General features: G+C 32.4%; 1 protein-coding gene and 1 long non-coding RNA gene across 2 annotated transcripts; both read left to right on the top strand.

Annotated features, from left to right (window-relative positions):
* The first annotated feature begins 3,338 nt into the window (after positions 1–3,338).
* On the top strand, positions 3,339–10,462 carry LOC140181773 (uncharacterized). Its single transcript, XM_072226745.1, has 7 exons — positions 3,339–3,540; positions 3,728–3,930; positions 4,244–4,688; positions 4,773–5,132; positions 5,211–5,389; positions 5,486–8,473; positions 8,629–10,462. The coding sequence occupies exons 1-7, from the start codon at positions 3,339–3,341 to the stop codon at positions 10,162–10,164; spliced, it is 5,913 nt and encodes a 1,970-aa protein (XP_072082846.1). The 3' UTR covers positions 10,165–10,462.
* Positions 10,463–12,069: 1,607 nt separating this feature from the next.
* LOC114925882 (uncharacterized) lies at positions 12,070–12,531 on the top strand. The gene is made up of 3 exons (XR_011879462.1): positions 12,070–12,209; positions 12,299–12,354; positions 12,448–12,531. It is a non-coding gene; the product is annotated as an uncharacterized lncRNA (long non-coding RNA).
* Positions 12,532–14,447: the final 1,916 nt, after the last annotated feature.

Raw genomic sequence — 14,447 nt, 5'->3', positions numbered from 1 at the left:
AACTGAAATTTTTTATAATTATTATTATTATGATACTTTTAATGTATGTTTATTGCATTTAGTTAGTACTTGATGTTTCAATTGAATAATAATAGATAAGAATTTTTTGTTATAATTTTTTAAAACATTTTACTAAATAGTGATTGGTTGATTTTTATCTTTTGACAAGTCATTAGAATTGTTGATGTGACACCATTAACAAAAAAAAATGGTTTAAACTCATTGTGGAGAGAGTTAGTATCAGCTTTTATAAATAGATAAATAGATAAGGTAGGAAAAAAATTTAAAAATTAACTTTTTTTTAAAATAAATATTCAGTTAATTAACATTATCTCTTTTTTTTCTTTCCTTTTATAATAAAAATTTTAGACAAGTTCGACACATGTATTAATCCACCGTAATTAAGACATGCCTTCAAGCTTAATGAATAGTTACAAAAATACTTACAAATTTCTTACAAAAGAGTTTTCAATTTTCAAGATGTGAAGAAATCAAAATCAATTTGTCTGTCTACAAATTGGAAATAATGATACAAGTTGATAAAGCAAAATATTATTACAAGGTGTATAAGTTACAAAATTTAATAATATTCAAAGGTAAAAGAAAAAAAAAGTTACTTGTCAAAGATTTTAAATTAACTTATATTACAACCTATGAACTATGCAAATTAATAATATACCACAAGTTGTCATATTTGTAATAAAATTTAACTACCTAAGAATTAGTATAAATAATAAGTAGTTTGACTAGCCTAATTTAATATGATGAAAGTTATTAAATAATATAATGAGTGTTAGAAAAAAAATTATAAAATTTTTGGTATGTATATAGTGTCTGCATATTTATTTTGTACACGGAGTCATTGATCACTGTTTTAGTTAAAGAGTATTAGTTTTTTTTTAACAAAAAATAGGAGATTCGAACCCGTAATCTCTTAATTGAATATGAAAAAATTATACCATTTGAACTATTACTCATTGGATTGAGTATTAGTCTTGTACTGTCTGGTATCATTGTATTTTTATTGATTGTTTACATAATTTAATTTAGTATTTATAGGTATTGTAAATGTAATTGAAATTTCATTTCTTAGATGTAGAGTAACACAAATTACCATTTTATATTTTTATATCAAGAATTTAGTTTGATCAAAGTGGTTATCTTCTCTTTAGAAGGAATTTATTTAAAATAAAATATTTTTTCCAATTACCACTTCATATCCTATTAGATATTTGATTAGACTAAAGTGGATATTCAATTTTATAATTTTATTATATTGTATTTTTTAATAAAATACTTAGTGTTTTTTATACAAATTTTACACTTTTGTTCACTGTATTTTTTAATAGAAGAGAATTCAAATATAAATTCCAAATGCTAAATTATCTATGAAATTTATTATTTTTATTAATATTTAACTAATTGTAAATATTAAATATTAAATATTAAATTTTAATAATATAAAAATAAAATAGTAACTAATATTAATAAAAATATTAACCTCCTACTATTTTTCGCTAGATATTAGAATTTTTGCATTCATTGTTTTCACCTACACCATTGTATGTATATAATAAGATCACATAAAAATGAAACAAGTTAAATGAATAACAAAAAATTAAAGGGTGGAAATTTAGGTGGAATTAATTTATTTTATGTGAAGTTGATAACTGCGTTTGTTTATAGAGATAAGATATTTAGACAGGGACACAGAAATATAGGATCGTGTTTGGCAGAAGAGACATGGACATAAACAATGTGTTCAGAGACACTGAATTAACGTATTTTGTGTCCATCATGACAGAAAGGACACTGAGACACTAACAAAGGATACAACTTATTTTTTATTTTTTCTTTCATTATTCTTGTTAATTTTTCATAATGATATTTTTCATCTCAAATTTTTTGAATGAAAAAATGAGAATAAATTGGATTTTCATAATTTGTTCTAGTTTATCACCAAATAGAATACAAGAATACAAAATTTTGTGTCTCTGTCCATTAATGTCTTGTCCTGTCCTGTCCTGTTCTCCGTGTCTTGTTCTGTCCTGTTCTCAAAAACAAATGCAACCTAAGAGTTGTTAAATAATTTGATAAGTTTGACTAAATTATCATCTAACCACTCTCAGTTATCAACTCCACATTCAAATCAAGTTATCAAAGACATAGACTTGTTGGAAGTTCCGCTTGTTAACTATTATGCACCTCGAAAAGGCAGCAATTATTCGCGGTGATTCGTATCAAGAAAAAGCATAATCCCACTCTTGCGATTAAATTACTACTTTTGCTCTTTCATTGCAAGCTAATAACCTAATAATAATCTTTTAACTCATTCTAATTAAGCTGCATTTGAGTGTAATTGTGCGTGTGTCCCTTTGTGAAACCCTCAAGATTATGGTCTGCATGCAAAAAATAATGTTACGTATATAAATACAATACTATATACTATAAAATATATATGATACTTCGACGGTTGTTTTTATCTTTTTCTTTTTACAAGGATGTTTAAACGTTACTATTGAAATTACATGGATGGATATACATGAAAATTATAATACTAAGTCATTGGTATTTCTTCAATTCACATGATGAAGACGGATTCTTAAATGTGTTAATGGGGAATCTATGGAGGAATATTCGTATGTTCCTTTATGTGGAGACAAACGGTGATTGTATTCTTGGAATCATCGTTATTAAAATTGAGATATATCAAATTTGTCAAAACTCTAAAAAAGATTGTGTCAAACTTATTTGGACCCTTGTTTTGTTTCATATATTAAAGAGCAATGCAGTGTAACGAGTTCAGTATCTTCTACTATCTCTGACACTTTTACACTTAATTCCCTCATTAGACATTTAGAAAACTTAAATGTGTTACGTTGCATTGCATGCAAATCACTCAAGGTAGGTCCATATATATATATACATCTTTTCATTTAAGCTTTTCATGCATGCATCCAAGATCAAAGAGTTTGTTCTGACAATGACATTGTAATTAATACAGTTAAGTGTTCTCCAAGCTGATCAACAAGTCTTCTAGAAGATTGATAGTAGAATATTGCATTTCTTAGTTCTTATTACCACTAAGGTATGTCAACTTTATTAAGACTCTGATTTAATTTTGTCTGTGGTGTCAATCTTCTAATAATTTCTAACCATAATGTAGCTAGCTAGTATATACTTGTGATAATGTGAATTAGTTTGAGTTGATCTTCTTTTAAATGATTTTGATATGTGTTAAATACTCATAAAGGACTAAATAAGCATTTTTAGTTTTTGATATTGCATCTTTTTGCAATTGTTTGAAGGCAGTTTTGAACTAAGTTGGTTCAAGAAACATGGATCCTAAAGTAGCAATAGAGGACCAATTTTCCAAGTTGCACCCTTCCTTCCCAGAAAGCATAAGAATTGGAATAGTTGGTGGTGGTCCAAGTGGCTTATCAGCAGCTTATGCACTTGCCAGGCTTGGTTACAAGAATGTCACAGTCTTGGAGAAGCATCACACAGTTGGTGGCATGTGTGAATCAGTAGACATTGAAGGTAATATTTATAGTTATAATATATATCTCACAATAAAAATACAAACCTTCTGAAAAAAAAAAAAAAAAACAAATAATTTTTATGTCACTGTTCTGAGACAATATTTGTCTATTTTTCTATTCATAGACACTTACTAAGTAAACATTGCCTAAGTGACAATTTTGACTATATTTAAATATGTACACAGGAAAAGTATATGATCTAGGTGGGCAAGTTCTTGCTGCAAGCAGTGCTCCAATCATTTTTCACTTGGCAAAAGAGATAGGCTCAGCACTAGAAGAATTAGACTCTCACAAGCTTGCTATTATCAACCCTTCCAATGGAGAATATCAAGATATTAAAGTTGCTGATGATTATGTATCTGTTATGTCACTTACATTGGAAATTCAGGTTAGTTTGTTGTCTCTAATCTCTACTGTTAGTTAAAAACTATTGAGTAAAACTATGCTTTTGCTTCTAAAATATTTTCATTTATCACTTTGAAGATTAAGATATATAGATGTCAATCTTCAAAAGATTAAAGTATCTTTCAAAGATTTTAGTGCTAAATGAATATTATTGAAGACTAAAGTCTATACATTTTATCTTTCAAGGAATACAGAATATATTTGAGGATCTAAGAATGGATTTACTTAAAAATAATATGTAGTACTTTAACTTGAAAATTAAAAAGTAATGCTTTTACTTCTCCTTGTGAAACCAGGAAAAGGTGAAGAATTCTGGTAGAATTGGGGTGCATGGAGTGAGTGACATTGCTCCAGAGTTGGCTCCAGAATATCTTGAATGTCATGGACTCAAATCTGTTCCTAAATCTGTGGCTTATGGCTACACTGCCTCAGGATATGGCTTTGTTCAAGATATGCCTTATGCATACCTTCATGAGTTCACTAGAACCTCCATGGCTGGAAAAATCCGAAGGTTTCGGGACGGATATACAAGTCTTTGGCAGAAGATTGCTCAATCACTTCCTTTGAAACTTTGCTGCAACACTGAAGTATTGACACTTAGAAGGAACTCTGATGGTGTCACAGTTAATGTCAAAAACTTAAATGGAGTTGAAACTTTGGTATTTGATAAGATCATAATCTCTGGTTCATTTCCATTGAAATATGGAAGAACTTATAGATCATTGCCTTCAACTTGCACAGGTTTGTAGAGTTCTCACATTCCATGAGTAACATTGTTTGTTTCTTTATCTGATATGATAACTAATTAAACAAATCTTGTGGCAGATTGTGAACCTGAAGTAATGGATACAAGTGATCTTGAAAAAGAATTGTTCAGCAAAGTAGAAACAAATGACTACTACACTACTGTTTTGAAGATTAATGGACTTGATCATTTTCCTGTTGGATTTTATTATTTCAATGAATACATGGAAGATCCTAGCACAATTGGACATCCGGTTGCAATTCAAAAATTTTATGCAGACACTAACATATTCTTGCTTTGGTCCTACGGCAACTCTACTGATATTAAAGGACCTGCTGTCACAAAGCTTGCAATCAAGACAGTAGAATCCATGGGGGGAGAAGTTCAGAAAGTCGTTCTTCAACGTCGCTTTAAGTATTTTCCTCATGTTAGTAGCCAAGGTATTTTGTTTATTTGATTTCTTAATTCACTTTTCCTTAGCCTAACAAGAATTCTAAATCATGGAGTTTTGAATGCAGCTATGAAAGATGGATTCTATGAAAAGTTGGAATCAGAACTTCAAGGTTCAAGGAATACTTACTATGTAGGTGGCCTTATGGCATTTGAGCTTACAGAGAGAAATTCATCTTATGCCATGGCTTTAATATGCAAGAACTTTGCAAATAACAGTGATTTGCCAATGTTTCCTTATACTAAGGTAAATTACCATTTATGTACATTATGACCAATCAAATTTTTATTTTTATTTCTTTTCCAAATAGAGCTGCACTTACAAGAAGATTGTTTTATGCAGAGTTTGTTTCCATTGAGAACTGAGTGCCAAGAAATGGATCCTAAAGAGTTAGGTGAATTGCCAGGAGTGCATTTTCCTAATTTGCCTACTTTGGATGGCTATTTAAGGCAATGGGGAACTCATCCTATCACTCAAGACAGAACACTTTACACTTGGATCAATGAAGAAGGCGCACCGGTAGGCCAGAGGACTTATGCAGAACAACATCTTAATGCATCTTGCATTGCTCATAAGCTCTTAACAAGCCAAAAGCCGGTTATCAAGCCTGGGGACAAGGTTCTTCTTGTTTATGTGCCTGGTCTGGACTTCATCGACGCCTTCTTTGGATGCCTAAGAGCTAGAGTCATACCAGTTCCAGTTCTTCCTCCGGATCCAATGCAAAGAAGTGGACAAGCACTAACAAAAATTGAAAACATTGCCAAGTCATGCAGCATTGTGGCAATTTTGTCAACAGTTGCTTATCACTCGGCTGTCCGGGCAGGTACATTGAAAAATTTTATCTCATTAACTGGGAAAAGTGGGAAGTCCTCAGCTCGCTGGCCGAATCTTCCATGGCTGCACACTGATACTTGGGTCAAGAATTCAAAAAATTTGGCCTTGAATGGTCTAGATGATCAATGTGAAGAAGCTCAGCCTGGTGATATTTGTTTCTTGCAATTCACGTCTGGTTCGACCGGTGATGCTAAAGGAGTTATGATCACTCATGGTGGCCTTATTCACAATGTGAAGTTAATGAGAAGTAGATACAGGAGCACATCAAGAACAGTCCTAGTGAGTTGGCTCCCTCAGTATCATGACATGGGACTGATTGGGGGACTTTTTACATCTCTTGTCAGTGGTGGATCGGCGATTCTGTTTTCGCCAATGACATTTATCAAGAAACCACTCTTATGGCTTGAAACTATGAGCAAATATCAAGCAACTCACAGTGCTGGCCCAAACTTTGCATTTGAGTTGGTGATTAGAAGGTTGGAGTCTGACAAAGACAAGCTTTGGAATTTAGACCTTTCATCCATGATTTTTCTTATGGTTGCTGCTGAACCGGTGAGACAAAAGACTTTGAAAAGATTTGTTGAGCTGACTAGTCCTTTTGGATTATCCAAAAAGGTGATGGCTCCTGGATATGGCTTGGCAGAAAACTGTGTCTTTGTTAGTTGCGCATTCGGGGAACGAAAGCCTATCATTGTTGATTGGCAAGGAAAAGTTTGTTGTGGATATACTCAGCAAGAGAATGAAGATATTGACATAAGAATAGTTGATCCGGAGACATGTGAAGAGCTTCAAGACGATGGAAAGGAGGGAGAGATTTGGTTTAGTAGCCCAAGTGCTGGAATAGGATACTGGGGAAGGGAAGAATTGAGTCAGAATACTTTCAAGAACAAACTTCGCAATCATCCTGGCCGTTACTACACAAAAACAGGAGACTTGGGAAGAATCATAGATGGAAAACTGTTCATCACTGGAAGAATCAAAGATCTCATCATCGTTGCTGGAAGGAACATCTACTCTGCAGATGTTGAGAAGACAGTTGAGACTTCATCAGAATTGCTTCGGCCTGGTTGTTGTGCTGTCATTGGTGTCCCAGAGGAAATCTTATCTGCAAAGGGGATTTCCATGCCAGATGGCTCTGATCAGGTTGGCTTGGTGGTGATTGCAGAGGTCAGAGATGGCAAACCAGTTGGCAAAGATGTTATTGAGAAGATTAGGACTCGTGTGGTTGAAGAACATGGAGTTGGTGTTGCTTCTGTTAAGCTGGTCAAGCCTAGAACAATCAGCAAAACAACATCTGGAAAAATCAAGAGATTTGAATGTATCAAGCAGTTTACAGATGAATCTCTGAACTTGGTTCCACAAGGTCCACAGACTCTATTGAAGAAAACTTTGCTAAGATCATATACTACCGGAACATGTGGCGAAGGGAATACTCCGAGGCCCCGGCTAGTAAGAAGAACACTTGCAGCCAGCAAAAGAATCAGTAAGAATGACATTGTAGAATTCTTGAAGGGCCTTATTTCTGAGCAAACTGGAATTCCAATCAACAACATCTCAGTTACAGATAACCTAACATCCTATGGAATTGATTCAATTGGTGTGGTTAAAGCAACTCAAAAGCTCTCGGATTTCCTTGGAACACCAGTTGCAGCCATTGATGTTTTCACTGCCACAAACATTCTAGAATTGGCAAACTTTTCTGAGGATCTGCTATCCAAGATTCAGCCTCAGCCTTCAAGCAATCCAACCAATGTTCCAGAAGCTGAAACTTTTTCCACTGAACTGGTTGAAGAGGTATCTACATCTAAGCGATTTGGTATCCATTTACTTCAAGTTATAGCACTTGTTTATATTTCCATCATGCTAGCCTCACCAGCTTATATATCCATCAATGCTTTCCTAAGCTTCATCCCAAGTTTCAGTATATCAGTAGATGGAATTCCCTGGTCAAATTATTTGGTTTCCCTTGCTTTAGCACCTATTGCTTGGATTCTTTGCATTGCTGTTACTTGCATTTGCATTTCATTGTTTGGAAATTCTTTCTTGAGGCCAAACTATGCTCTTTCCTCCGAAATCTCCTTGTATTCAATGGACTTTGTCAAATGGTGGGCATTATATAAGGTCCAAGAGATTTCTTCTAAAGTTCTAGCAGTTCACCTCAGAGGAACTGTGTTTTTGAAATACTGGTTTGAGATGCTTGGTGCAAGGATTGGATCCTCAGTGTTGCTTGATACAGTTGACATTACCGATCCGAGTCTTGTTTCAATTGGAGATGAAGCTGTCATTGCAGAAGGTGTTTTGGTTCAAAGTCATGAGGTAAAAAGCAGAATTCTAAGTCTCCGTGCTATCAAGATTGGCAAAAGTTCCTCAATTGGACCTTATGCAGTTATTCAAAAAGGAAGTGTTATTGAAGAAGGTGCTGAGGTACAGGCCTTACAAAAGGTTGAAGGAGGCCAGCCTGTGCTCAAGTCTGCTAAGCTTAATAATGTTGATAAGGTATGTTCTAAATAAGACCCTGCTTACAAAAATACCTTATAGTACTCTTCAAGTATGCATTTTCTATAATGTTTTCTCTTATTTTCTTGGGAATACAAAATGATGATCAATTGTCACACACTAATATCTATAACAATTTTCATATTGAATTTCAGAATGCAGAAGTTCCTAGCTTTTACCACTTTATTGGGATCTATCTTGTTAGCTTTCTCAGTTCACTAGCTGCAGCTATTACCTACTTCATGTACATATGGTTCTCCAAGAAATCTCCATCATTCCTACACTTTTCATTTGTTTGCATATGTGGTGCATTCCACTGGATCCCCTTCACCATTATTGCATATGCTACCATGTTTTCTGATGTACCATCAAATCCAATAACCTTTGCCATTTCATTTGCCGGCGCCTACTTACTTCATGGTCTTGTGCTCATAGCTCTCAGCAGCGCTTTCTCCAATCTCCTCATCATGTCCGGTATAAAGCAAAACCAATACAGAACTTGGCTTAAGCAACAAGTCACCATCTCATGCCACCTTAGATTCGCGAAGCTTCTCTCAGGAACAGGAGCCTTCTGTATTTATCTACGACTCTTGGGTGCGAAAATTGGCAAGCATTGTTCGATTAGAGCAATCAATCCCATTTCAAAGCCAGAATTAATGACAATCGGTGATGGTGTCCATCTAGGAGATTTCAGCAAGATAATTACTGGTTTTTACTCTTCCAATGGATATACTTCTGGAAAAGTTGAAGTTCGGCATAATTCAGTTGTTGGCAGTCAAAGCCTAATCCTCCCAGGTTCTATTGTCCAAAAGAATGTCATTCTAGGTGCACTTTCAGTTGCTCCAATGAACTCTATACTCCAAGAGGGTGGTGTTTATATTGGATCACAATCCCAACCAGTTATCAGAAACACAATGAATAATTCTGATAAAAATATAGAAGAGATGGGCACTGAATGTAAGGAAAATGCTAACAATTTGGCGACAACATTGCATAAAAAGGTCTCAGATAAAGTTACCTTGACCAGAACATGGTATCAAAGTTTCTCAGTACTCTTCATTCAACCCTTGATGCAAACGTTTTTGCCTTATTTTGTGGTTGGTTTATCAGTTTTTGCACCTTTAGACCTTATTGTTCACCAAAAGAATGCCACGAATCTCTCGTTGCATTGGTTTTTCCCTATGGTTTGGGTTCTCTCTGGCACTCTAGCTGCATTGGCATGTGTTATAGCCAAAAGGGTTCTTGTAGGAAAGAACAAATCTGGAGAAAAAGTTCCCATATGGAGCACAAGGATCACCATGGACAGCACTTGGCAAGCCGTAAGAACACTTGTTGGAGACTTTTTCATGGACATGACAAATGGCTCATATTTTCTTGTGTTGTATATGAAGCTGATGGGTGCAGATGTTGAAACGGATCACGAAGTTTATGTGGATAGCAATGGAGCATTGTTGAATCCTGAAATGGTGAAGATTGAAAGAGGTGGCTGTGTGGGAAAAGAAGCATTGCTGTTTGGACACATATATGAAGGTGAAGAAGGAGGAATGGTGAAGTTTGGAGATATCAAAATTGGAGAAGATGGTTTTGTTGGTAGCAGGGCTGTTGCCATGCCTGGTGTGCAGTTGGAGAATGAGGGAAATCTTGGTGCTCTATCTCTTGCCATGAAAGAAGAGATCATAAGGTCAAGGTGAAATATTAGTACTGTCACAGTTGTCCACACCAAACAACTTTCACTTGGTAATTTGTGCAAACAGTTGGTGCTCGTATTTAGAGCTACCTTAGTCATGAGATTCTACAATAAACAATTTGGGGATTTCTAACTTAGGAACTTGTTTGTATAAGTAATTTACATTATGTACCACTGTTTAATTGAGAGTTGATACATTATAGAGTGATTCCAATCGGGATCACATTGTACTATTAAGTTTGTAAGAATCTCAATAATGCTTCACCCTTCAATATATGCCAGTCCTATTCTACTTTGAAAAATAGTTTATTGTTAGCAATGAATTAAACCTCATATTGTAACTTGTAAGTAGTGTTATTTCGCCAACTAAAATAATGTTATGGATTAAACTAAGAGTTTATCTAATATATAATGTAAAAATACACGTTAATATTAATAATAATAATAATAATAATAATAATTATATACTTTAAATTTTAATATATGTTTTTAAGATGAGAAATTCTAGGGACCAATTATAATATAAGCCAACTCAGCTTTGTTTTTAATTTTGAAATTTCAGAAAATAGGAGTAGTGGAAAGTTGTTTTATTTTTTTATGTAATTAGTATATTTTTCAATTTGACTATGTTACATGTACATTAAAATTAATTATTAAAGTCAAATATTAGTATAAAATACATATTAAAATACAAATATATATTAAAAATAAATTAAACTACACATATATTTATATAGAAATACATTAATAACTGATTTTAGTTTACGAATAGTATTTTTATTTTTAACTAATCAATTATGATTGACTATACCATAAGTTAGTTCCTTAGCAGAATCTTTTTAAGATACATGTTAATTAAAATTTGAAATTAATATTAACTTTTTTAATTTTTAAGTTTTTTATTTTTATTTTCCAATAAACGTATTATTTTAAAACTAAGAAAATCATTTGTTAGTTTTAATCATTACTACTGTTAGTTAACTGTTATTTTTAAGTATAAAATTCAGAAGAAAAACTAATTCAGTTAAAATAAAATAGCATCATGCAATTTATCGCATGTGACAAGTATCCTTTGCTAGTTGGAAGCTAGAGCATTGGGTTGAAGAAATTTATCAAAAAAGAGAAACATATACTCCTATATAATAAGAGTTTAATTTTAATATATTAATAATATAAAATATTTTATATAATCATATAATTATAATTATTATTTTTTATGATCATTCATATAACTAATATAAAAATAGTTAAAAAATTAAATATATGGGTAAAATGTATCAAAATTAAATTCATATGATAATTAAAAAAAGAAGAAGGCGTTGGCCATTTGAAGGGTTCAACTTCAAACTTCAAAGAGAGAGTGAGAGACACAGAATAGAAGAAAAAGGAGTAGCAGCACGGCAATGGCGTGATGAAACTGGGCCCACCCAAAATGATTGGAGGTGGGCCCTCACTAAAACAAACCAAGCCTTTCTAGCCTTCCTACCAATAGAAAAGAGCCACGTGTCCGTTCATTTCACGCCGCCAACAATCCTTCGAGGATGTCCTTCCGACACGTACCTGACTATCAAACGTCCCGTATTACCTAGGAATAGTGTTCAGCCGCGTAGCAACTAAAAATGACACGTGGCCCAAAGTTTTCCAATTTTACCCCTAAAAAATATCTCTTTCAATTTGTAGTTTTGGAACATCAAGAGACCTAAAACCGTAAATTCATCTCCAATCACTGTGGAAAACACTAATTTCTACAGAACCCATTTTGCCCCCGTTCCTTACACAGTATCAACATCACATCCCTGAAAAGCATCCCCTTATTTTTTGCCCCAAAGAAAGGGAATAAAAAAAGAGGTTTAAAAAGGAGGAATTTTCAAAAAAGACACAACAAAAAAAAACCTTCATTTGTTCTGTGCTGTCTAGTAGTAACGTTTGCTACTACTACCACCACTTTGAAGAGGTCGTGTCTCTTCTCATAAAAAACAATGTCTACAAACATGGCGATGATCCTCACTTTGGTGATTTCGTTACTCTTTGCTCAACCCTCTACCTCAAGTGAGTTCAACAAACACTACTCACTCTTCACTCTTCACTCCTTTTTTTTTCTTTTCAGGGTTAAAAAATAATTATTGTTTGATATTCAGGTCGTGTATATGGAACAAACTTGGCAGGAGGCAAGACCATATCAACAAGCATAGAGGTAAAAAATTTATATATATGCCATGATGATTTTAAACTTTCAAATTTTTGAACACTTCTTGTCCATAATTTTTTAATTATTATTATTATTTAGGTTGGAAGATTTGGGAATGGAGCTGATCCTAGTGTTGGAAGAGTAGTAGAAGATTCAACAAGAAAAGTCCCAACGGGACCTGACCCTCTTCATCACAACAACAACCCTTTAAGCCCTTAATTAAAGTTAGCTACTAATTTTTTTATTAAGTAAAAGCTTAATTTTATTATATATCTCTCTTTGATGGTGAACACTACTGATTATTATTATTATATTATTATTAATTAGTATGCTGCTTGATGTACATTTAGCTAAATGGCTTCTAAGGCATGTTTTGTGCAATATGGTTGGCTTGCTTGCTATTGTAAATAATCAGAAATAGATATTGTAGAACACATGAAAAGAATATTAATTAGTAATTAAAACCAATGAATGGTACTATTAGTATTAATTGTTTTTTTCCTGGAATAGGTATGGACTGAGAATGATTAGTGATGTTGCGTGGCTTGTACAGTGAATAGGAATAGTAGTGGAAATTAAAAGGTCACCTGCAAATTAGTACAGTTCTCAGAATTGTTCTTTTGTTTCTTTCATTTTTTCTGAAATATCATCTTCTGGATTTGGTCCAGCTTTTCCACCGCCATCAAATACAAGTGACAAATTACAACATCATTTCCTTCAATTTCCAAAACTTTGTTTTTTTTTTTCAAAAAAATATATTTTACTACCTAAAATTAATTCAAAATCATATTAACTAAAATTTTAATTTAACTCTTATAATCTTTTAATATTATAATCTTAAATTAATTAATTGGTTTTTTAAAAATATATACTCTGAAAATTTTGTAGTTTATATTTTGTTATAAATTGACACGTGAAGAAAATAGTATATATATGTCATGAATTGTTAGATAATTTGATACATTTGATTAAATATATTTGACTAATTAATTTAACAGTTCATAATATTTTTATATAAAAATATTTTTATAAAATCAAATACTTTGTTATAATTTTATATTTTATGTGTTCAATTTATTCTTCTAATAATTTTATGTAAAATTTTGATTTTTCCAACCTTTGTTATAATTTTATATTTTGTGTTCAAATATGTACAACGTATCCATGAAGATTTAATTGTTGTCACTCATGAAGTTATGATAACACTATTACTATATATATGGAATATTTATTTCTGGAGAAAATATAAATGGTACGGACTCTTTTGATTTATGAAGAATACGTGAAAAATCTTGGACGAGATCGAAGACGGAGTTTTGATATCTTGAAGAAAGCAACAGCCTCTTAGAAAATATATCGTTTTGGTAATCATGTAAATGATATTTATTATTATCTGCATATATAACATCAATAATCAAATATTTCTTTAGTAGTAGTATTATTGTACAAAAGAAAAAGACACATCACTCATGAATGTGGTTCATTCATTCGCTAATAATGAATGAGTAATAAATGGACACCGTGTCCCGTATTGTGTTCTCCACTACCTTAATATTGCAATGCTAGCATGTCGACAAAAATAAGAAAATAACAGCAAATAAGAAAATATCTTTGTACCTGAAAATAATAATAAAAGGTATATATAAATATTGATATGATATCATTGTGATTTTGTGAAAATGTAAAACAGGATTCACATACATATATATATATATATATATAGTTCAGTTTATTATGAAAATATAACTATAATGTTAACCTACATAAAATGTTTTTGAGATTGTTAGTTCCAACTTCCAAGTTTGCCACCCCTGGCCTATATGTGAAGTTTAACTTCTTTTGGTCCTTTCGATGTAAGGTAGCGTTTGTTTTGAGGTACTGAGACAGAGATTGAGAGACTAAAACTTAATATTATGTTTGTTAATTCAGAGATTGGTACTAAAATTTCTGTTTCTGTCTTAAAAATTTCAGTATTTCAGTACCTCCAGAAAGTAAGGACACAGGGGACTGAAATTTTTAGAGATGGAGACTGAAACTTTAATAACATTTTATACCTAAAATACTTTCATTTCAATTAATTAATTTTAATTTTATCCTTT

Source organism: Arachis hypogaea, chromosome 3 (assembly GCF_003086295.3).
Source record: "Arachis hypogaea cultivar Tifrunner chromosome 3, arahy.Tifrunner.gnm2.J5K5, whole genome shotgun sequence".
Classification (NCBI taxonomy): domain Eukaryota; kingdom Viridiplantae; phylum Streptophyta; class Magnoliopsida; order Fabales; family Fabaceae; genus Arachis; species Arachis hypogaea.
Note: the sequence above shows the minus strand (reverse complement) of the source record. Positions and strands in the feature narration are given on the sequence as shown.